General features: G+C 46.8%; 4 protein-coding genes across 5 annotated transcripts; all 4 read right to left on the reverse strand.

Annotated features, from left to right (window-relative positions):
- Positions 1-9,463: 9,463 nt before the first annotated feature.
- LOC120655725 (acyl-acyl carrier protein thioesterase ATL3, chloroplastic-like) lies at positions 9,464-10,861 on the reverse strand. Its single transcript, XM_039933688.1, has 5 exons — positions 10,587-10,861; positions 10,371-10,471; positions 9,897-10,006; positions 9,700-9,795; positions 9,464-9,580 (listed from the first exon to the last, which is right to left on the reverse strand). Exons 1-5 carry the CDS (start codon positions 10,859-10,861, stop codon positions 9,464-9,466), a joined length of 699 nt encoding a protein of 232 aa, XP_039789622.1.
- Positions 10,862-12,908: 2,047 nt separating this feature from the next.
- On the reverse strand, positions 12,909-14,569 carry LOC120657375 (acyl-acyl carrier protein thioesterase ATL4, chloroplastic-like). The gene is made up of 5 exons (XM_039935683.1): positions 14,361-14,569; positions 14,170-14,270; positions 13,934-14,043; positions 13,705-13,800; positions 12,909-13,587 (listed from the first exon to the last, which is right to left on the reverse strand). Exons 1-5 carry the CDS (start codon positions 14,567-14,569, stop codon positions 13,480-13,482), a joined length of 624 nt encoding a protein of 207 aa, XP_039791617.1. The 3' UTR covers positions 12,909-13,479.
- A 681-nt stretch (positions 14,570-15,250) lies between these two features.
- LOC120711660 (peroxisome biogenesis protein 19-1-like) lies at positions 15,251-18,884 on the reverse strand. 2 transcript variants are annotated; one of them, XM_039997264.1, is made up of 4 exons: positions 18,602-18,884; positions 18,215-18,506; positions 16,657-16,973; positions 15,251-15,493 (listed from the first exon to the last, which is right to left on the reverse strand). In XM_039997264.1, the coding sequence occupies exons 1-4, from the start codon at positions 18,748-18,750 to the stop codon at positions 15,448-15,450; spliced, it is 804 nt and encodes a 267-aa protein (XP_039853198.1). In that variant the 5' UTR covers positions 18,751-18,884; the 3' UTR covers positions 15,251-15,447. The 2 variants fall into 2 exon arrangements, with proteins under 2 accessions (XP_039853198.1, XP_039853191.1); XM_039997257.1 differs by having other exon boundaries at positions 18,215-18,509; positions 18,602-18,883.
- A 471-nt stretch (positions 18,885-19,355) lies between these two features.
- Positions 19,356-23,654, reverse strand: LOC120711676 (probable trehalose-phosphate phosphatase 1). Its single transcript, XM_039997277.1, has 12 exons — positions 23,523-23,654; positions 21,897-22,004; positions 21,383-21,813; positions 21,152-21,292; positions 20,989-21,060; positions 20,798-20,890; positions 20,624-20,680; positions 20,335-20,436; positions 20,170-20,247; positions 19,939-20,079; positions 19,759-19,851; positions 19,356-19,668 (listed from the first exon to the last, which is right to left on the reverse strand). The coding sequence occupies exons 3-12, from the start codon at positions 21,659-21,661 to the stop codon at positions 19,618-19,620; spliced, it is 1,107 nt and encodes a 368-aa protein (XP_039853211.1). The 5' UTR covers positions 21,662-21,813; positions 21,897-22,004; positions 23,523-23,654; the 3' UTR covers positions 19,356-19,617.
- Between the last annotated feature and the right edge of the window lie 98 nt (positions 23,655-23,752).

A 23,752-nucleotide genomic window follows, 5' to 3' on the forward strand; every position in this document is an offset into this window, starting at 1 on the left:
GAAACCCACCTTCAAAACCACCCAAGGTCCAAATTTGCCTGATTTTGACAGTTGGATGGCCTATATTGTCCGATTTTATAGTTGAAGGTTGAAAATCGGACTTTTGCGATAGTTAGAGAGTGTAAACATGACTTTTCTTAAAAAAAAATACTTTTGAGCTAAAAATATATAAGAATCGAGTTAGATTGTGAAGAGACTGCTACCACCATGATCCGTTATCACCTTTAACCGCAAGTCGTGGCAACAAAGAATTGGTAATAGGTAAATAATATTAAGTAGTGTTGGTGTCCATGGACGGGTTTGAGCAAACCTTGAGGTCGTATGCAGCCTGCTCGCCGAACGCCAGTGCGGCTTCTCTCCCTGCGTCATCATCACATCATGATTTATGGGTGAGTATATAATATAGCTGACAGATAAATTGCACTCGTTAGCATCGATCAAGATGCATGCATGACAACAACCGACGACGTACAGTTTTTGGCGTGGACGTGAGAGAAAGCCGTCTCCTTGAAGCCCTTGGCTGTGGCGCGCATCACCTCGCGCTCCTCCTCCCACCGCGGGATCGGCTTCGGCTCGTGGCCGAGGGCACCACCAGCGGCAAGGCGGCGGAACAGCGACCCTAACCCTACCATCCACATTACGATGGCGGGCGGCGGCGGCGGCGGCTCGTGGTCTCGAGGGCGGCGGGTTGGCTCCTCTGGGCCGGGCGTGCTGCTTTTCTTATAATCTAACTTTTCACGATCGGTACGCACCCGATCAGATCAGACCCTAGAACAAACAAATCGCATCAATAGAGGAATTTGCGCTCGAGCTCACCGAGATGGCCTTCGGCATGTGGGGCTTGGGCGCCGCCGCGGCGTCCGGCGTCGCGAGGCCACGCGCCGAGCCGGCAAGACAGGGTGCCGGTGCCGCAATGGGGAGTCGGCGTTGCGGGTTGCGGCGGCGTCGGAGGCCGGTGCGACGTCGGGGCGAGGCGGCGTCGCGTGGTGCGGCGGGGGAAGCGCGACGGCGGGGGAGGCGGCGTCGCGGGGCCACCAACGGCGCGGGCGTGGCAGGGTGCCAGGCGGCGTCGGAGGCCGGTGCGACGTCGGGGGGAGGCAGCGTCGCGTGGTGCGGCGGGGGAGGCGGCGTCGCGGGGCCACCAACGTCGCGGGCTGTGGGGGCACCAACGTCCCAGGTGGGGGAGGCGGCGTCGCGGAACCAATCGCAGCCCGGGTACGGGCGGGCGGGTATGCGGCGCCTGCGGTGAAAAAAAAAACAGGCAATTACGGCAGAAACAATTTTCTTGATGTTGTTTTTGCCTCTCACCCAATCCTGTCAAGCTTCTAGTCCTTCCATATGGGCCTTCAAAAGAGAATTTGTGAGAGGGATGGCTGGATTAATGTAGGTGAGAAAAGCTCTCAATTCTTTCATCATTTATAGTATAGATATGAAATTCATCAGACACAGTTACCTAGTTTTTAGTCTACTCTACATAAATGTGCCCATAAAACTCCTACTGAAACTGACTTTATAATGACTATGACCCCCCCCCCCCCCACCCCCAAACAGAGCCTTCCAGGCTTCTGCTATAGGGATCGCTCGTCCAGAGCACGTACAATACAGAAGTACGACCGATCACGTATATGAGTCTAGACTACGACGTCTTTTGGCTTGTTGGCATCAGTCCTTGGTACGCATCGTACCTAGGACGAGAAGAAGCGCAGCAGCTTGGACGCCACCTCCAGAACACGCGCGTCGGGCGGTAGTGGCACACCACGGCGACCGTTGCCTCCAGGACGAGCTGGCGACATGAACATTTTACTCGTTCCTCTTAGGTTCTTACTCACGTACGTCGTCGGGCTCCTAATTACAGCCATATATAATAATATTAACTAATACAAATTAAGAGCTATTTTATTTTTTTCTTTGTTTCAGAACCAACACGGCATTCATATTTAACCAGTCATATAGGTACATGTAGGAAGCCTACGGCAGCATATTATGCCATGATTGATCCTAGTTAGGAGAGAAGACGTGCAACAGCTTCACTATTTCCGGGAACAAGCGAGTCGGCCGGTAGTCTTTGTTGAGGCAGACGATGGTGGCCATTGCTTATGAAACAAGCTGCAAGTGATTAAACAGACTTCTGAATATACAATAGTGAGGATGGTTATGCAAAGTTGCATTGCTTCAGTTATTCAAATGTACAAAATATAAATGAACTGTAAAAAATAGATTTTTTTGCAAAGATTCCGAACACAACCAATGTGCTAGACCAGGATAACATGCTGCTTAACAAATCTCCACATCCCCCTCAATAAATTAACAAACTAATTGGGATGTCTCAATATTTTTTATGGTTATTGGGGAGTTGCTTTTAATAATCTCATTCCAATCCATCTGCTAAGTATTGGGAAAGTTCCATCTGCTTCTTTATTTGGGGAGAATTCGGGGTGGCTTATTAATTTGTCCCATTAAATGCTGAAAAAGTGGATAAAAGAGAATATAATTGAAGCACTATTTTGTACAAAAACTATAAATATAATAGTTGGCTTGGATTGAAAAATGGGAATTCGCTGGATATGGTCTACCAAGTATAGATGGCCAAATGGTTCGCCAGGCATGTGCCGGTAAAAGCACAGCCCAACGTTACCGCGCCTGGGGCATGGTGGTACAATTGGGTCGGGTCGTGGCCATTCAGGGTTGGACCTTCGGCCCAACACGGCACGGCATGCCTATTTCATGTCGTGCCAGCCGGTTTGGCACGGGAACTTCGCCATGCCTGTGCTAGCCACCGTCTGTGCGCTCGATTTAGGCCGCAGCCTGCCGACCCATGCCTGCCGATGCTAGCCGCCGGCTACTTGTAACAGCCCGTAGCCGCCGATGAGATCAAATCGGGACGTGAGCCGGATTACAAGGGATACAGATGATCTCGATAACTTGAGGAGGAAGATGTTCTTCCGTTTCCTCTTTGCTTATCTGGTTTCTTTTCTTAATTCCCCTCCTCTGATCCTTCGCAGCTTATAGAGTTGACGTGTCTTCCACCTAGGTCTTATGGTTGGACCCACTTGTCAGTCCAACTCCAAACAGAGGAGTTATTACTGTGTTCCATCACGGGTGTGACATTACCGCCCCCAGAAAACCTTGCTTGTCCCAAGCAAGAGCAATGCTTAGACAGCTTACTCCTTTAACATGGTAAGTATAGAGACTCTTAGAGCCGTCCACAAAATAATTGTTCTATGCATAACTGTCTTAAAGAGAGACAACTAGTGGCCAGCTGTATAAACATGCATGGGTAGGAGTCCATCTTCTCGGCAACAATATGATCATCCCCATTAAGCACTTCTGGTGCCGACAACTGAGGTCTTCACTATGCTCCACAGTCAGCCTAACCAAACAGTCCTGAACATCAATTGGCATGTACAGGGCCACCTTTTTTCCAGCCAAATTGCCACAATGGATGATTTCACCCTGAACCTCCTTCCCTGTCTGAATTTGTATCCCAGGGTAAAGAATGCATGTTCTCAGTGCACATGACCGTACACCACACTGAAGTACCAATTCCCTGATAATGCATCTTCAAATACCTGGATCCCATAATTTCCTGACAAAAATGGTTGCCCCTTTGCACTTCACATTGACCATGTAAGCCCTAAAAGATAATGTTGCCTTGTAAGATGGATCACTGATTTGCCTACCAGGATCCATGCTTAAATGCCTTTTGCTTGGCTCACCTTTCCTAGTACAAAAAGCATTAAGCCTCCAAGTTGGCATCTGACTGATCCCATGCCCCGTAGATCTCTGCAGCTCCATCCAATTGCCTGCCTGCTGCCCCTGCACATGAAGCTTGCAGTTGCCAACCTCTTTTCCACTAAGACAGACATTCCTTTCGATGCCATATTTTTTTTCACAAGCTTGTGAGCTGAGATGGTGTAGCAATAATCCAGGGAACTCTTTTCCCATACATTTATTTTCCGTTTCATTCATGACTTGGCTTGAATCATATACGCAAGGCATTTTCTGAAGCACCTGATCTGCAGCCACAACCACAACTGGAGCCGCCACAACAAACTCCAAAAATAGTGACGAGCTGCCAACACAGGTAAGCAACTCATCAGCGCAAGGTTCAATCAGCAGCTTTATCTTCTCATCATCCTTGTATTCTTTGCCCACGGCTAGCTGCTCCAATAAGCCATCGTGCGTGTCCAGGTCAGATAATACCGCTTCATCCCAAACAATGTCAGTACAAGGCACTTCATCAAGCCCCTTGTGCTGAGCACAATCCCACACCACAGAATCTTGTATTGGCACTTGCTCTGCTTCTAAGGACACCATATCTTCAACGACAAAGTTATTTCCACCTAGAGCTACTTGCTGCAGTAAACCATGCTGCTCGAGCATGTCTTCGACCTCCTTATCCCAGACTGCAACATCATCTTGAGTTTTTGACATGATCTGCTCAACTCGTTCTAATGTGCTTGGACATGATCCTTGGCAGTGTTTTACCTTGCTCTCCACATGCATAGACACCACACTTCGTGTAGAGTCCTTTGACATAATTGAATCAAGCTCAACTTTGCACTTTGTGTTGTCACCATCCACACCCAAGACTAGTAGCTGCAGCAGATCTTCATGTGTATCAATGTCATCTTGCATCTCCTCATCTCAGGTAACCTCAGAAGGCATTGCATCAAACGACAGGTGCATGCTCCCCTGTTGTGGCATTCCAACAAACACTTGAGGGGCAGAATATACAGTAGGATATGCTAAAGGAAACAACACGCCTGGCTCCCGCAGCTCCGATCTCCTTGGCACTGTTGTCTCCCATGATGAGCCCCTGATCCTGTGTTTAGGAGCACTCCTCTCCAATCCATCCTGCTCCCTCAACCTACGGAAGGAGGTGAGCCCCGCCATGGTCTGCCCAATCACCTCCAGTTGCTGCTGTTGGCCCCTTGCAACCTGGTCCAATAACTTGGACGTCAAAGCCAGCCACGACGCCATGCAGTGTTGCGTGGTGTCGATCGATTCAATGCGGGCGTGAAGCTGATGCAGGCCCTCCTGTATCCACGATCAACGCGCCTCCATCTACCGTCGGCACAAAGCCACCAGAATCACGTCCTCCGTTGCCTTAAGCCGACGGAGTACAGCGAACAACACGGACCTGTCGTTGTCGAGAAGAAAATCCACCGCCGCCAAGTCGCCCTCACACCGAGAGATCCGATATTACCGTCTACAAACTACAGACCTAGGCGGCGCACGAGAACCATATGTGGATGACGGCGCCGGAGCAGCTAACCGGCAGTCTGCGGTGGCCGCCGCCGACTACAAGTCGGTAGCGGGGCGTGGACGCCGAAATCGAATGGATTACCGGCGGAGCAACTGGGGACGGAGACGAAAGCGGCGAATCGAACAGCGGCGCGCCGAGGAGTGCTGAATCTGATACCAGTGTAACAACCCGTAGCCGCCGATGAGATCAAATCGGGACGTGAGCCAGATTACAAGGGATACAGATGATCTCGATAACTTGAGGAGGAAGATGTTCTTCCGTTTCCTCTTTGCTTATCTGGTTTCTTTTCTTAATTCCCCTCCTCCTCTCATCCTTCGCAGCTTATAGAGTTGACGTGCCTTCCACCTAGGTCTTATGGTTGGACCCACTTGTCAGTCCAACTCCAAACAGATGAGTTATTACTGTGTTCCATCACGGGTGTGACACTACTGCCCACGTCGATCGCCGCCTGCGCCTGCCGACACCTCTCACCGGCTGCCGCGCCCGCCGATGCCATGGAGAGGAAATTAACAGAAGAATGAGGGGCGCCAAGTAGTTAGGGTTTTGAGGGGTAGGTGTTATATGGTGATGATATTTGGTGGGCCGGTGGGATTGAAATGTATGCGCGCTGTTAATGGACCGAGCCTTAAATATCGGGTTGTGCCGCCAGCCATATGGCACTGGTGATCAAGCACAACGCAGTATGTTGTTCCAGCCCGGGCACGGTGTTAACGCCATGCCGTGCTTGGGCCGAGTCAAAAACTCCGGGCTCATGCCAGGACTCTGGTCTTTTAGCCATCTATAGTACCAAGTATATTTTGACATACATGATCTAGAAAAACATTGTTAATTTGCAATACGCATAGGAGTTCTGAGGTGTCCGTTAATTTGCAACGCGTATTGGTTAATCACCCAATACGCATACAAGTTTAACATGTGAGCCGTACCTCCCGGTCGGGCAGCGTCGCGATCAAGTGCTCCATGAGCATCCGGACGCCCTTGATCTGGACGACCCTCACCATGACAACGAACCTGGCGCCGGGCTGGAGGATCGACATCATTTTAAATTGATGATGAAAAGTAAGCAAAATTATCTGGCCGGTCTCATCAGATGATCACATGCATGCTTGCGTTTACCTTTAGTGGCGCCACGCACACGACGTTCAACTTGGAGACCGCCAGGGCACGGCCTGCTCGGGCGATCGACCCCGTGCGGACGCCTAGGCTTGCGACCATCTCTTTACGAGCTAGTTTCCATGTAGGCAGCAAGCACAGCACTGCTGACAACCCCGTACTTGTCGAGCTCGCAGTCACGGACAGTCATCTCCACTTCGAAAAACTTGCCATCTCTAGATTTCACAACAAAGATCAAAATCAGACACTGTACCGACCGAATTCCTAGACTTCTACTTATTAGCTGAAGTGAGAACTTGCACCTTGGTAATTTCGTGTCCTGGATGGTGTTGTTCTTGGCGCGGATGAATAATTCAGAGCCATTATTAGAGTTCGCTGAGACAGCGGCCTGCACTGCCTTTGTCGCACGACCTCGGGGGCATGGCCGGCCAAGGAGATCGGCGGCAAGGTGTCCGGAGCGAGGCATGTAAGCTCTGGCCGGTGGTTGTTTGTTTGGTTGTCGCCGCCGGTGCTGGTGGTTGCTTGGTGGTCGGATGAAGCAGAATGATTGCTGTTGCTGCATGCTGAACGCCATTGTGCATTTGTGCTGTTGCCACGCCATTGTTATATGGATATATATAGCTTGTTCGAGGTACGTACAGTTGCCACGCACGCGCCAAGCATGCGTGTCGTTACGGCTGTAGTAGTAGAGAAGTCCGTCCTCTTGGAGTCTTGGTAGTGCTTGGTAGCCAGCGATAGGTTGAAGTTCGATTGTACTACTACCTATTTAGTACGAAGTAAGGACGAATAGGATTCCACTCATTTTCTCATTATTTTTTTCTAAAAATATAGCAGGTCGCGTCTTTTGCATGGAGCTACTCAATATTCGATTGGAATGGATTCACAATAATTCTAAAAAAAATCAGAATTTTATATTTCATAATCATTCCTGATTTCATTCTAAAAAATAAAATAAAGAACCTATATTATGATATGGGTTCTATGATTAATCGTTTGCTATGCCAATGTATTAGATGTATATATAAAGCCTTTATTTATATAATTTCGAAGGAGTTTCATTACCAACACAAGAATAGCTTCCATTGAGTCTCTGCACCTATCCTTTTCCTTTGAGTTCTAGTTTGAGAACCACTCATTTTTTTTCGAAAAAGGGATTTGCTCAGGATTGCCCATTTTTCATTCCAGGGTTTCTCTGAATTTGGAAGTTATCACTTAGCAGGTTTCCATAGTCCATACGAAGGCTCAATACAATCAAGTCCGTAGCGTCTACTGATTTAGCCATATCCCTATTTTCCTTTTCTTTGAAACTAGGATTCCTTGCATAATTTCATCCATCTCTTAGTTTTTTTAATTATTGAATTCATTATTCGACGTAGTCTAGCAACTCATCTATATCCGAGAGAGCCCACTCGCTTATTGCAATTTAGAATTGAATTGATTCTAGTTGATATATTTGCAATTCAATTGGAATGAATATATCCAAAAAAAATTCTCTCTTCCGCCTCGTATGTTCCACTCCCATAGTTTCGATCATTTTCTGAGAAATTTATAAAAAAATTGATTGGTGGGTAAGAATGCGGTTCCATAATTTTTTTAGAAAAAGATGTATTTTTCTAGTCAGAGAAACCTGCCAAACCCCAGCTATGCTAGTGAGAGGGAGTTTTTAACTAGCTCAAAAATTTACTTTCACTAGGAGTCAAAAGTAGGACTTGAAGTTGCTACTAAAGTATTGCAATCCCTACACTGCAAACCCTTTCATCGTGCAATTAATAATAACCATGCTCCCAAAGAACTTAACGAAAAGATAAGAATGGATGGCTTTCAGTGGACCTCTAGACTCGAGAGATATCTTCTTATAAACATATGTAACAAAGTTGAAGAACCTGAATACATGAAGACTGGAAACGTAATCCATCACTTTTTTTTTTGCCGTGAACACAACTGTAATTTGACATGTTGGTGCAGACTTAAGTCAAAATATTTAATTTAAACGTTATAAAAAAATATACCGACATTTAAGTCAATGAGTATATTATCTTAATATATTTTTTATGAACTTTATCGGAGTAAAAAAAATTAATTAGTAGGTGTGCAAATAGATAACGCTTAGGTGCACCTCCAACCCTTTTTAGTTCAAAATATTATACTAGTACAAAATTTTGAACTAAAGAGGATTGGAGACACTACTACAGAAACAAACTTTTGTCCTGGTTCCAAATCCCCCTTTCATCCCGGTTTTGGAACCGGGACAATGAAGCCGGGACAAAAGGCCCGGACCCTTTAGTCCCGGGTGAAATAACCGGGACTAAAGGCCATGTGTAACGTAAAAAAATATTCTGTGCAACCCAGAACTCGAACTCGAGATGTCTTGCCTCGCGTATAATTTCTTTACCACCCCACCTACACACCACATGTGACTTTAGAATGAACGCATTCCTGTTAAACTAACACGTGAAGTACCCTTTTGTCCGGGTTGGAGACACCAACCGGGACAAAAGACCCCTTTTGTCCGGGTTGGAGCCACCAACCGGGACAAAAGGGGGTCATTTTGTCCCGGTTGGTGTTACCACCCGGGACTAAATGACCAGAGCCTTTTGTCCCGGTTGGAGCCTCCAACCGGGACAAAAGAGGGTCCTTTTGTCCCGGTTGGTGCCTCCAACCGGGACAAAAGACCCATGTCCCCCCGCTAGCCTGGCTAGCCGTTGGACCCGGGACAAAAGACACCTATTGTCCCGGGCCCAAAAGCAACCGGGACAAATGGACTGGAACAAAGGCCTATTCTGTAGTAGTGAGATGTCTCTAAGGGTCACCCATTGACACCTATATTAATTAGTATCTCTGCTTGGTTGGATTGTTGATGTACCATAGGCCTCAAGTTAACCACTCCAAATTAACAGTTCGGGGTGCAAATTGATGCGTCCAATGCAAGTGTCACGCCATCGACCCTCTTTATCAACATTTTAAAAAACTAGTACCCTCAATTGAACTAACGAGAGTTGCACCAGTCTGCACTCCTTATTAATTAGTCCTTACTAACAGCAGATCAAGCCAGCTTTGCCGTACGCTAGTTCGTGATCGATCCTATAGTTGGGATGATTGAGAGAAGAAGTGCAGCAGATTCGCCATCTCCGGGAACATGCGAGTCGGACGGTAGTCTTCGTTGAGGCAGACGACGGTGGCCATCGCTTCTAACACGAGCTGCTGCATTATTCCACACATACAAGCGTTCTCGACCGTGTCATTAAGGAAGGAGATGTTTGCATTATTGTGTGTGACTGCTGTCACCGGCCGGTGGCACGCCGGCCGGCGACGTATACCTTACGCTCCGGCAGCGTCTTGATCAGGTGCTCCATGAGCATCCGCACGCCCTTGATCCCGACAACCCTCACCATGACCACGAACTTGGCGCCACGCTGAAGAACATCAAGGATACATGAAACACGTACACCGAAGCGTGGTAATTTCATGGTAAAAAAAAAGATAGCTATACGCAGTTCACATGCAATCCGTGTACCTTTAACGGCGCGAAGTACTTGACGTTGAGCTCGGAGAGCGCCATGGCGCGGCCTGCGCGCGCGATCGAGGCCGTGCGGACGCCGAGGCTTGTAATCATCTCCTGTCGAGCTGGTTAATTGGTTACCAGCATGGATCGGATCAAGGACGGAAATGAATAATTGAATAAGGATAAAAAATATAACCCATCAAGCTCATAATTCAGGAGGCTATCTGCCTATAAATACCCCTCCTCCCCCACAGCTGTCATGAACTCACTGTTCATAGCAGCCGACGAGTGAGGAGAATAGAGGGAAATTTTTGCTTTTTGAAGTAAAAAAAGGTTAGCGGTTTTCTCCATGATTTAGCAATTATTTTTAGATGTAGTTAGCTTCTGATTTTGTGTATAATTGTTATTGTTATCAATTGGATTAGTTTACTAGAGTATTTGTTTTATTATACATGTGACACCTTTTTAGATGTAGTGGAAACATACCTGTTTCGATGTAAGCAGCATATACGGCATTGTTGACAACCCCGTACTTGTCGAGGTCGCAGTCGCGGACCGTCATCTCCAGCTCGAAAAATTTGCCCGCCCTAGTAGCACCAAAAAGATCATCAAAAAGTAGTAAGACACGTACGTACATGCACGTACACTGTTGAATTATTCCCAGTTGAGTGCTCTGCTGGGAGCATCATGCGACAATATCACCTCGGTAATTTCGTGTCCTGGATGCTGTTCTTCACGCAGACGACTTCAGAGGGACGAGCATTCGTGGTGGCTGCAGCGACCTGCAGCGCCCGGCTTGGGTCGCGCGAAGAAGACCGGCTGAGGCGACCAGCGGTGTAGGGGTGGCCGGAGCGAGGCCAAGTCGCCGGCGCCCTCGCCGGCGGCGGCGGTTGTTTGGTGTTCGGAGGCGGCGGATTGAAACGCTGCTGCGCGCAGAACTCCATTATTGCGCGCGAGCTCCCGGCCAGCTCGATCATCGCCTGTCTCTTATACACTCAGAAACACGGATACGCCAGCGTACCTGTGTCGGATACGTATCCGATACGGATACGGCACGGATACGTATTCATGGCGTGTCTGCGTATCCCAGATTAAATGGGCCGGAAACTGAGAAATGGATATGTATCCTTGCCAATTTGCCATCGATACGGCCCGGCACAAACTTCCGCCTCCCACGCGCGTCCGCCTCCCACGCGCAGTCCTACACCCGTCCCCTCCCTCCCACGCGCAGTCCGCCTCACACAGACGCAGCCGCCGCCTCCTCCCGACTGGGCGACTTCCTCGCAGCGCCCGTGTCCACCGGCCGCCGCGCCGCCCCGCCACGGGCCCCGCCCCTCCGTGCCGCAGCGACGCCGCAGTTGCCGGGTCCGCCCGCGCTGGGGCCGGATCCGGCCCTCCCCTGCACCGGCCGAGCTCGAGGTAGAGGGAGAGGAGCCGCCCTGCCGCCGGGATCCGGCCCTCCCCTGCCCCGGCCGAGCTTGAGGTAGAGAGAGAGATGAGGGGGAGGAGCCGCCCTGCCGCCGGCTGTGGGGGCGACGGAGAGGCGAGTGAGGAAGAGAGGGACGGGGGAGAGCAACGCCGGCTGTGGGGCGATGGAGAGGCGAGGAAGAGAGGGACGGGGGGAGAGGCTGCTGTGGAAAGGAGCTGAGAGAGAGATTGTATAAGAAATGAAAGCTAAGTCTATATTATATGTCATGTTCGGCTATTCCTGTGGGCTGTGGCTGTACCTGTGCTCCTTTGTCCTCTCCCGCTCCTTTCTACTTCGGAATTCAAGGTGATGTACTGAACTGCTACTTGTACTGAACTACTGATTAGTGATTACTGAATACTCAAGTTTTAGTAATAAATTGATTCATAGTTGGTGTTTGTGTGCAAATTCTGGACTCGGAGAAGGAGAACTCGAGAATGGACAATTGGACATTACAATTGGAGAATGGAGATGCTTCCGGTCTTTGTTTTGGCTGGTAATTGCTATTGTAAGGTAATTTACTACTTTCATAAATTTAATATGTGTCATTATTTATTTATTTAAAAAAATTATAAAACGTATCCGCGTATCGGGTTTTTTAGAAAATTATCGTATTCGCGTATCCGTATCCTTCTGATACCGATACACGTATCCGTATTCGTGCTACATAGCTCATACAGACTGCCGTCGCGCACGCGAAGATGCGTCAGATCTATCTAGCAGATACTTCCACGGGTGCACCTAGTGGGAGCAGGAGCCGCATAGATTGTGTTTAGTTTCAATTATTATTATTATTATTATTTAAAAAAGTAGAGGACAGGCGAGATGCTATTTGCATCTATGGATTGGCACGCTCGGGATCCATTGAAGGCAGCAGCAGCAAGAGCTTAATTAGGCTAGGATGCATACATGCATGCATGCGCACTCTCTTTCAGCTGTGGCAGCCAATCGTCAGTTACGAGACCCGGATATATGTAAGCTATGGATGAGGCTGTTCGTCTTTTCTGCTGGTCCGGGTCATGTCGATCCACTCCAGGCAGCCAATCGGAGTAGAATATCTCTCACAGGCCTTTCCGGCGACGGCTTCGATTAGGCGTTTTTCTCGTAGCAACCTCAATCAAGCTTCGGAAGGACCGACAGTTTGTTTCTTCATTTTCGCCGGAATCTTTTTTTTTTTGCTCTGTCAAAAAAAGGAAACGTCGTTTTTTTAATAAGGGAAAAAGGAAACGTTCTGAGAAGGGCCAAGACTCGCAGCCCGGATGTTTGCGCGGCGAACCGATCGTGTTTGCGGTTTGCCCCCCAACTCTCTATCCGGCCGGGCCGGATCAAACCTCAGCGGGCCATATATTATCGGGATCGAACTTCCAGGCTGGGCCGGGCCGATCGCACTACTGTTGCGACAGCCAGACGAACGATGGGCCAGACTGGAATGACGGCCCGGCCCAGCTGTGCCAACGGGGGCCATTGGATTGCACCGACAGCTTTCTGGGCCGCAAAATAATGAGGCCGAGCCCGCCCGGGGGGATAGGAATGGAATGCTGCTGTTTTCCAGTTCCTCTCCTCGGAGGGAGCAACGGGTGAGAAGGCAGACGAGAGCTGCGTTTCTGAGGTGATGCCTGTTGGATGGATGTGCCCTGGTGGTGGTTGATTCGCGTTTGGAGGCAGCTGAGCTGACACCAACGAATAAGGGCGCGCGCGTGCAGCTGGGCACGCTGCACGCTGACATAGTGACATCTCGCGCGTTCGTTTTCCGCCCATGAGAAATACACCGCGCGACCCTGTCCCGCTGTCCCCCACCTTGTAGCTAGTAGCCTGCAAGAAAATCGGTGCCCCCCTGCAATGATCTACGAAGAAGAGAGAATTCGCCGCCAAACCGATCGCGCATCGCCCATGCATTTCAGGCTTTGGGGGTCGCGTGATCTTTTGCTGGCGGAGACACACAGAGTACGGACTCCCCCATCAAACAGAGCCTTCCAGCCTTGCACTAGCAATACACAGGGGATCGCTCGTCCAGAACACGTACTATATACACACACACACACACACAAGTACGATGGATTACGCATATCTACTACGTCGACGGTGGTTGGCTTGTTGGCATCAGTCCTTGGTACGTAATCGTAGCAGCTAGGACGAGAAGAAGCGCCGCAGCTTCGACGCCACCTCCGGGAACACGCGCGTCGGGCGGTAGTCCTTGTTCAGGCACACCACGGTGGCCGTTGCCTCCAGGACCAGCTGCAGAGACATGCGTCGCGCTCTTTTGTCTCGGTTAACACGTACTTCCTCCATTCCAAAATTTAAATCGATTTGCCTTTTCTGAGTAATTAGTTGGTGTGACTACAACATATATACCTTGCGTTCCGGCAGCGTCTCGATGAAGTGCTCCACGACCATCCGCGCGCCCTTGATCTGGACGACCCTCACCATAACGACGAACCTGGCGCCGCGCTGAAGAATATATATTGACAAATTAATTAAGCGTGTGGTAAATAACCTGTGATTAGATGGATATACTAATTAACCAACGGCAAGTAGATCGATCGGCATCCATCTGCGCGTACGGGTCGTCGTCGTGGCGTACCTTGAGAGGCGCGAAGTAGTTGAGCTTCAGGTCGGAGAGTGCCATGGCGTTGCCCGTGCTCGCGATCGAGCATCTGCTGATGCCGAGGCTGCAAGCCAACTCTTCCCGAGCTGACGGGACAGACAGTATCATCATCACCGAGCTCGTAAAAGGGTTATTCAAAATCCATACTGCTGTTTAGTCCAATGGTACCATCTATCAACGTCCCTACTACCATTTACGGTTTACTGGTTTACCTTTTTCGATGTAGGCCGCGTACACAGCATTGTTGACGACCCCGTAGTGGTCAAGCTCGCAGTCACGGACCGTCATCTCCACCGTGAAGAACTTGTCCCCTCTGCACTGTACGCATCGCATTAATTAATGTTCTTCCTTCCCAAGAAAGCAGCACAGAAGAACGCACGCACGACGGAGAACAGGGGAGGACCTCAACTTCGTGCCCTGACCGACGCTGTCGGCGCAGATGGTCTCGACGGGGCCGGGGCGGGAGTCCGGGGCAGCGACCCGCGGAGCCCCGGCGTGGCGGGGACGAGGACGACGCGGACACGGCCAGGCTCCGAAGCTGATCGCTGGAGGCGGCGGTTGGCTGGTGTTGGGAGGCGGCTGGCAGCTACGAAGCCGCACGCCGAGCTCCATCTTGCGGGGATGCCTAGTTGCCTACCCATGCCCTGTGCTGTGCTTGCTTTTATGCACAGCCCGTATGCTATTGCTGGCTTTATTTTGCTCCCATGCGAAGCATGCGCACAGCAAACCTAAGTCCTAACAGACGTATCGTAACAAGATTTAAAAAGAATACGCATGCAAACGTTAGCATAGTCTGTACTAGCAGCGATTACCCCTCGGATTCTAAGTCCATTATGCAAGGACCAGAACCCGGTCTTGAATAAGGCACGTTGACAGTCAGTACTTGTGTAGAAGATTTTGTAGTGTCAACTTGTATGAATTTGTAGCCATGGATGATCGAATTTAAAAATGATTTGTTTTTAGACAAATCTAAATTGGCTTACATTTTGGATCGGAGGTAGTAGTTGCAAGCATATCAGAGTTAGTACGCTGTGAAGAACTATGAGGGGTGTAAACTACTCATACAACCAACTAAAAACAACTAGCTCAAGCCGTCCTTTCAGAAATTAGTAAAATTGAATGCTGTAGAGATACTACCTTGCAAGACAAATCATCTTATATTCTAGCTGCTGAATGGCTGCAGCCGCAGCAACTGCTGTACAGAACTGTGTCACTAAATCAGAGGGGCATATAAGTAAAATTCAAAACAGGTCTATCAACGAATTTCAGGCGCGAAAGGGGTATTGCAGTACATTGACGGGAAAGAACATAACTTCCACTTGAGAATCATAAAGAACACTTAAATCATTATACAACTGTGAGACTTTACACATTATCCAGATGAAAATTATCTTTAAGCTACAGAAGCCAAAAGGGGGCTCGTAAATGTAAAGAAAAAAAAGGAAAAAAAACTCCATGGAATTTGCATCCAAAATGGAATTCTTCATTCATCACATTACACAACAATTTGGTGCTGATTCAAGCATCTCAGGAGACCTGTAATATATGGAAACCCTAAACAGTCAGACATGCGATGCAAATCCGATTTATACCATATATCTACTCTATGAATATAGTGCATCAGCACGCAAATTATACTTAGAATACAATACAGACGAAATTCAAGCTAAGCTAAAAGTTATCTAAAAATACAAAAAACTTAGTTTGTGAATGGCCACCTAACCGACAAGGCAGCTGCTCTAACTCTAGTTTTCTAATGTTACTTTGGAAATGACAAAATAGTTTAATGCTCTTTCAAACATTAAAGTAAAATTGATGCGCAACTATAATCGTCTGAACCATCAATATTCAACTTGCCATGTGCTACATACTGGTTCATATTGCAAGTCACCACCACCACTAATTGGGCATTAGTACAATCACGAAATAGCAAAAAGAATATTTCATATTCTAGTTTTCAACAGCAATGGCCAAAAACATATAACCACCAACTGATGAGAAAATGGTAGCATAATTTATAAGGCAGGTATTCTCAATTTCAAACAGTAAACTGGAGAAGACATTTTCTTCCTCTTTCGAACCAATTAAAGTGAATTCTATGTTCAACTACAATAATACAGACATGACATTTTGTTTGCATCACCCAGCTTTCTAGGAGCTATAGACTTTGCTCATATGGCCCAATTGTCACTACAGGGCAATGCTAATACTTATACAGTTAAATATTGGCAAACAAATGATATTTCATATTTGCAAGGGCAGATGATGAAGAATTACCACCTACTGAGGATAAACGATAAAAGAGAAAGTCAAATTATATCTCAGCGAATGATCAGAGCAACATTGAATCATAAGATTCTTTTTAAAGACAGGTCATCATAATATTTGAAACTATTTGGTTTTTTCTATAGTCTCCACTTCTTCAGTAATAACAGGAAAAAAAATGTAGAGGCATTAATATATCTAGAGAAAACTCAGGGATAGTATTTTTGCTTGGTCAAAGTGTCAAACCAGCATGTTGTTGGAACATTATTGGACACAAAATTCAAGATTTATCCAGAAAATGCAGGCTCGGCCACGTTTTAAAACAGAAAAAATATCCTAGAAGCCTTTTTGATTATAGGCTTTGATTGGCATAATCATGCATATGGAAATTAAAGGAGGAATTGTTTACTGGAAGGATATTAAAAAAAACTCACAGCTGTCCCAACTTGCTCAGGTCCAGATCAGGTACAATATCTTGAACAAGATCACTGGGGGGCTGACCACATTCTTGCATGTTTTGCATGATGTCAAAAATCTTAGTCATGTTCTCAGGATCATTTTCATAGACCTCAATAAGCTTCACCATGAGTTCGAGCTGATTGTTGTAACGCTCATATTCTTCTTTGCTTATTTTATCTTTGTTATCCTCAAGCCATTTTGGATATTTTTCCACAATGTCTTTCATAGGCTCATGAAGAATTTCCTTGGACAAAAGTTGCTGCATCATTGTTTCAACAATAGAGTCCATATCCTGTGGATAAAAGAAAATGATTAGTTCAAGTGTACAGGTACAAAGTGAAAAATGGAGTAAATCAGTAAACCACAGGTTTCATACTAGTACTTGAAGAAGAACTCCAGTCTTTTAGCTTGTGGAACTTAATCCCAGTGTTTTATGGTCAAAGAATTTCATAAAGTCACAATCTGGTCAACAGAATGGATCGACAAGCGAAGTGTATCAATTGGGGTGGCCAATGAGCTTTAACTAAATTGGGGTGGGGTTCTATGAAACATTATGACCATAAAATCTGGGATCAGTCACAAACTAATCAAGGAAATGTGGTTTCCAGGAACCATGACCATAAAATATATGTTCTTGTGAAATTATCATTCTGTAAATTAATTATGGTTTAACTTCAAACAGTAGTATGAGATAAAAATAAGTGAAATGTCTAATAGTTCAATCAAATCAAATGCAGTCCCTGCAGTACAATAAGCAACAGAAACTGGAGTTTTTTTTTCTGAACCACTTATGCTGACTGCTAGGAAATTACTGTATCACGAGAGCATTTTAGATTCCATGTGAACAGCACATTGAGCAGGAAAAAACATCACACTTATAACATTACATACTTTTCTAAATTGTGCTGTCTTAAAACGTCTCGGCAACACTCACGCATGTTAAATACAACAATCTATTGAATACATTACACATAGGATCAAGCCTAACTATCAGGCAATGAATACCAAATTGCCGATGTGCAGCTAACAAATTCATTTGCCCATCACACTCCCGAATTTATCAAATACCTGGCTAAGTAAAAAGTCTTATAAGAAACCTACAGCTTGTGCTGCTCACAAACAAAACCCTCTTTCCCTTCATGGGTATAAAGTAAAGAGTATTATAAGAAACCTAAAGACATCTCTGCATACCAGACAGCAGTAACGCCCACCCTAACTTCCATGCGTACCAAAACTTCGATTCATAAATAGGGCATCAACATAGCAAAACTTATATGTGGTCAAATGAGCACCCTAAGTCAATACATTATCTATGTTCTAACATCAAAACTAGTATAACAAATTAACAATACCTTTCACCAGTGAAATATCCAATGGTTCGGTAGTATCGTTGTGCTTTTTGTATCAAGTAATTAACAAACTACAGGATAAAATATCCTGAACGAAACAACTATGCAGCGATTGTGCCTGCAATTGAGCAGTAGGTACCTAACAACTTTCAATTCAACAGGGAGGCTAAGGCGACGGTGGTACCTGCGCCCCTGCGAACTCCTCGAACTGCTTGACGAACTCCTCCATCATGGCCTCGTTGTCCAGCGACGGGACACCCCCGGTGGCCGTCTCGAGCCCGCGCACCGCCTCCCGCGTCTCGCGCGTGAGCTTCTCGAGCGCCTCCTTCGCGCACTCGCCCCTCGGCGGCGGCGGCGGCGCCTTCGCCCCGCGCCGCTTCGGGGCCTTGGGGTCCGGCAGCCCCAGCCCCAGCCCAAGCACCGGCCCCTTGGCACCCGACCCCGACCCCGACGCCGACGCGGAGGCCTCGCTGCCGCTGCTGCACAGGGAGACAGACTTCGGGTCAGCGATTCGCTCGAGCACCAAGCGGAAGCAGCTGTCGACTCCGAGGGGAAGGACCAGAGGCCGTACCTTTTGGGAGCGGCGGAGGCGGAGAGATCGAGGCTGGTGAAGTCGTCGAGCGCGCTGTCGAGGAGCTGATCGAGGTCGTCGCCCCCGTCAGCGGCCGAGGCGGCGGCGGCGGCGGCGGCGGCGGCGGAGCTGGAGTTGGAGGAGGCCATCGCCGGAAGCGCCGGTGCCGCCTCAGAAGCCGCGGCGGCCGTGCTACTAGATTTGGGGCCGCGGCAGCAGGCGTGTGGGAAACTGGGAATTGGGTTGGGAACTTGGGATGATGGGGTTTGGACGCGCGGAGGAAGAGCAAGAGAGAAGGGAAGAGAAGACGGCCGGCAGCCGGCTCGATCGATTCCTTTTCTGGTCGGCAGGCAAGGACAGGGAGCGCTCGCCGTCGGATCGTGATCCTTGGAGGAGATAGCAACTTATCCAACGGCGCGGCTATGGATGGATACTTTGGTACGGGCCAAAGTGCAGCGACACAGGTGAATCAAATTCGGCAAACGCGCGTCCAACTCCGAATCAATTTCGATTCAAAAAATATAAAAAATCTCTGAATCATTTCGCAACAAAGTACTCTGTGGATTGCCATGGCCCGTGGAACAACTACCGTTTCAAGTTTAACTTGGGACAGCAGCGAGCATCAGCAACCGACGCTCAAATCAAATGCGCGATGCTTCTGAGTTCAGACGCGCGCACGGCGGCACCACGTGACCTGTCCTTGGTAAACAAACGGGACGCCACTGGCAAATGCAAATGCAGGGAGAAGGCAAGGTAAAAAAGTTAAGCGACTCAGTTTTATTCACCAGTTTGAACAGGAAAAGGGGCCCTCTTGCTTACAAATTACAGTTGCAAGAGGGCGAGGCAACCACTGATCATTTCTCAGTGGCAACGAGCACGAATCAAACAAAGAAAACAATGACAGACATGAAAGAATGATCCACCCGTTGTGTCCAACTCTACAAAATTGCCGCCGCGCGAACTACAGTTATTATTTTCACGACTTCTGGATCAACCAATCGTATTTTTCGGTTTCGTCACAGTGAGTGCTTCTTCCATCTCACCAATGAATTGAGGAACGCCATCACCTGTGTGACAAGCAAAGACAGATTAGAATCACCAGACTAGGTTGAATGAAACCAAAGGGAAAAAAAATGAAGAGATCATGAGGAAATTACTTCAGATGGGTCTCTCAGCGAGTAGAAGGCTTCGGTGTCCTTGGGCACCTGAGAAACTAGTATTCCGTATCCACAGTTTCGCTCTCGAAGTACCTGAGGAGAGACAGAGGGTTCAGAGTTTAGACGCCTCTAGCATCAGAGATGCACAACCGCAGAGGTTCATTCAGAATGTGTAGCAACCTTGAATGCGTCTTCGTCTGTTCGATCATCTCCGATGTAGATGGGAATCACATTTTCAGAATCGTTTAAGCCGAGCGATTGAAGCAGGAACTCGACGGCCTTTCCCTTGTCCCAGTCGATCACTGGACGAACCTCTAAAACCTGAAGAATTGTGAAAGATTTGCATTAGATCTTGGAAAAAAATATATCAAGATTTGTGACAGTCCCTAGTAGAATAGTCTAGCCCCCTACCATTCGTCCATTGGTTACTTTGAGACGAGGAAAGGCCTCCAAGACTTCGTTTACGAGCCGTGCAACCACTTCCCAGTCCTGAAAACAATCGCATAAAACTGTCAGGTAAATTTGCTAATAAGAAAAGAGGCAAGAGCTCAGAAAGTTTGAGGTGCAAAATTTCACCTTCTCTGCTACGTTGCGGTAATGTACAGATACACAGAACTTGTTGTTCTCAACATTCGCACCTTTAATTCCACTTGTTGCCTCCAAGAGGGATTTGGAAACCTGTTGCAGAAATGTGGCTCAGTAATAGTATAAAGATTTGATAGAGTGCCCATCAAGGACGGTTACAGATTCCATACAGATCAAATAGACATAGTGCAATCATTTTTATGCTAAGTTTCTACTGTCCACTTGAAGTAAGCAATGCCAATGCAGTTTGTTAGCTGCAGTAGTTATAAAAGAAACACACCTCATCAATCATAGGAAGGAACTCCAAAGCAGGTTGGAAGAGATTGGCTTCTTTGCCCTGCAAGTAGAATTTTAGGAATTGTAAGAAAACTAAGTATTAGGGGCAGAGTTATATGCTAATGATAACAGAATAGACAAAAGGTAGAATTTAGTGCTATGAGCAAGAAGGCCTCGCCTTTTCAGCATTGTGTTCTGCTGCAGATGTCACTATGTCCATCCCATGACTTCCGGCATAGTATAGTTCCTTCAGTTTTACAAATTCAGACACCTGCACATAATTGAGAAACAAAAGCAGATGTCATATATAAGTTGCATATGAGGAATTTGATACTAGCACAGTAATATATGCAAACATATCATCAGTACCTTCTTGCGGGATCTTCCGCTAACAATTGCTGTAGGGAAGTACTTTGCAACATTTCTCACTGCAGCTCTCATCTGAGGAGTAGGTTTTTGGACAAAGTATTAGCAGTTGTTCAATGATCATGTACTGCTAATTAAGTCCTTGGAACAGGTTGTTCTGATTTACCGCGGGGGGCATGAAGGCTTTGTCGGGATCATCCACTATAGGCGATAAGGTACCGTCGTAATCCAAAAATACAGCAATCTTCCTGCCCTGTGCATTGGCTACTATGTGCTTGAAGGACGTCAAAGCAGAAGGGCATTTTGACTGCAAAATAAGACAGCCATTAGTACATTTTGCATGATTGCATCCATGCCTAAAGGAAATAGGCCACTCAAACTGCATAATGTAACTGACCATCCATGCAGCATAAGCAGGATCTTCGTCAGGTGAATCGCCCGGGCTGAAGGCAAGATTGTGCTTCTTGCGCGGCGATGAGGATTTCATTGCATCCAACAGGCCACTGACAAGGACCTCTTCGATCTTACGCCTGCAGGTGCTCACGTTCATGCCGGGACTGGAGCAGCCTCCGGACATGACTGAAAACGGCATCAGGTTTGACGTCAAGCTTCCTAACAGTGGGGGGCTTATCGATACCGGATCGGTGATGACAGGTGAGCTGGTGCTCATATCCATTGGGGATGAATCAAGGAAAAAGACTGTGTCGAGTGTTGTTTCTTTCTCTACTGAATTCAGCCAACTGTCTTGTCGATGAAAAACCACTTCTTCAGCGTTTTCTTGTCACTGCAGGTGTGGAGGCAGTTCATCAACACCAGAATACCTGAGAACTGATCAGAGAAGAAAAGATAGTGTCAGAGAATGTGCATCCCTTATATGAGAAAGAATAGGTGGCTTAGGATATGCTGTGTACCTTCTCATGTTCTGAACAAGGAAACATCTATATCAAGAATCCGGATTGCTTCATAGGGATGGCCATTAAAACCCAGCTCTGTTGCGATTTGATATTCAGAAAGCACCACTGCACGGATCAAGAAAGAATAATTGAGTATTTGCAAAACTAAACCTGTGATCATTAGCAAAGTTAGCATAACTATTAACATCACTGCTCCGTTGTCCTTTATTTATTGTTTGAGACATTGGCCTATACTAATACACATTTTGACTCAACATTAAAACTTAAATGTATAATGATATAGGAAACGTGTTGTTGATGGGAACTATACGTACTAAAGTGTTTTACGAGACTTCATGTACGTGTATGAGTGGTTGAAATTTCAAAAGAGTGACTTTACGCACAGTTAGGACAAAAGAGAAAGGAGTTAGCATAATGACATGTTCGCCTAATCACTGAGGCCATGTGTGCTTGGGCCCATAGCTATATTAATGTCTTGATTAGTGTTCTGACCTAGAGTCATGGTAGGTAAACCTAACACTGTGTTCTATGCAATTTAACCGATGCTACCAACCTTGAAAGAGCAGTTGCATCGCTATGATTATGTTGTGAGTTGTGACAGAAAGCATATACTATAAGAACCAAGGTTTTAAAAAATGCTAGACGCTAGGTGAACGCTAGCCTATGATTTAGAGTTTTTTGTGATTAAACATAGATTAAACGTCTTTTGTAATTAAACGACACTGTGATTAAACGCAACGCTAGGCCAAAGTTTAGAGTTTAATCAAGATTAAACGTAGTTTTAAAACGTTTTTTAAAACAGGGATAAGAACGTCAGCTGTATGTCCCAATAAGATGTGATGTATGCACAGGAACGTCATGCTACGTTTTTTTTTTTGAGAAAATGTCATCTTGGAAATCTTTAGAGGGAGAAAATGTTTCACGAATTGCTTGCAGAATATTTGGTGAGAACGTTGACATTTATTTCTTTTGACAGAGAACAGGTGTATAGAAGAATGAAAACAACTCGTTTGAGAAGGGCAGAAGTCTTTATACGTGATGAAAAATCATACTGCATACATCCATGCTACGACATGTGCAGCATGACTTTATATTATGATTAATTTAAGAGGTCAAGAAGAATACTCCACTAGACCAGTAGACTTGAAAGGGGGGAAATCAAAGGAAGGAACAGGTCAAGAGAAGGGAATGACCCAGTGCATGCTCTGAATGGAGTGAATGCAGAGTCATTCAGAAGCAGAACAATAGCAGCTCCCACGAGCGGAATGACAGATTCAGCGAGAAATGGGTCCTTGCTTTGATCCAAGAACTGTTCTGGGCCTCTGACAAGTTCTAACCAAGAGATATTTTTACGCAATTTTCAGATTTGTGATATTTTTGCGGCATTTCACATGTTTTCTGCGGACCTACTTGAGAACCATCAATCAATTGAGCCAAAGTAGACTCACAAACTGAAATGAAAGCATCTCTGGTTTTCCAGGAAGGGGCCACAGAAGTACTGGTTCAGTCGTTACACTTTTGTGCACAAATTTTGCCGAAGCAAAACATAAACGAACTCCAATCAAGTTCAGAGGAAAAATATCGCACAACCAAAGGAAAGGAGGAAAACCGAAAGATGCACACCTTAATATAATGGAGGGCTTCAAAGCTGAAATGAACACGGGACGCGCGATCCAATTCGCCGAGAGAGGAGGAAGAGGAGAATGGAGTAGAGGAGAATGGCGTCGATGCCAGGGCTATATATAGAAGAGCGGGGAGAAGAAATCTCTGAAGAATTAAATGACGCCTGCATATTTTGTTACGGGATATTTGTTAGGAACCCTCGGTTGGAGTCCACACGATTTTGCGCCCTG

Source organism: Panicum virgatum, chromosome 1K (genome assembly GCF_016808335.1).
Source record: "Panicum virgatum strain AP13 chromosome 1K, P.virgatum_v5, whole genome shotgun sequence".
NCBI lineage: Eukaryota > Viridiplantae > Streptophyta > Magnoliopsida > Poales > Poaceae > Panicum > Panicum virgatum.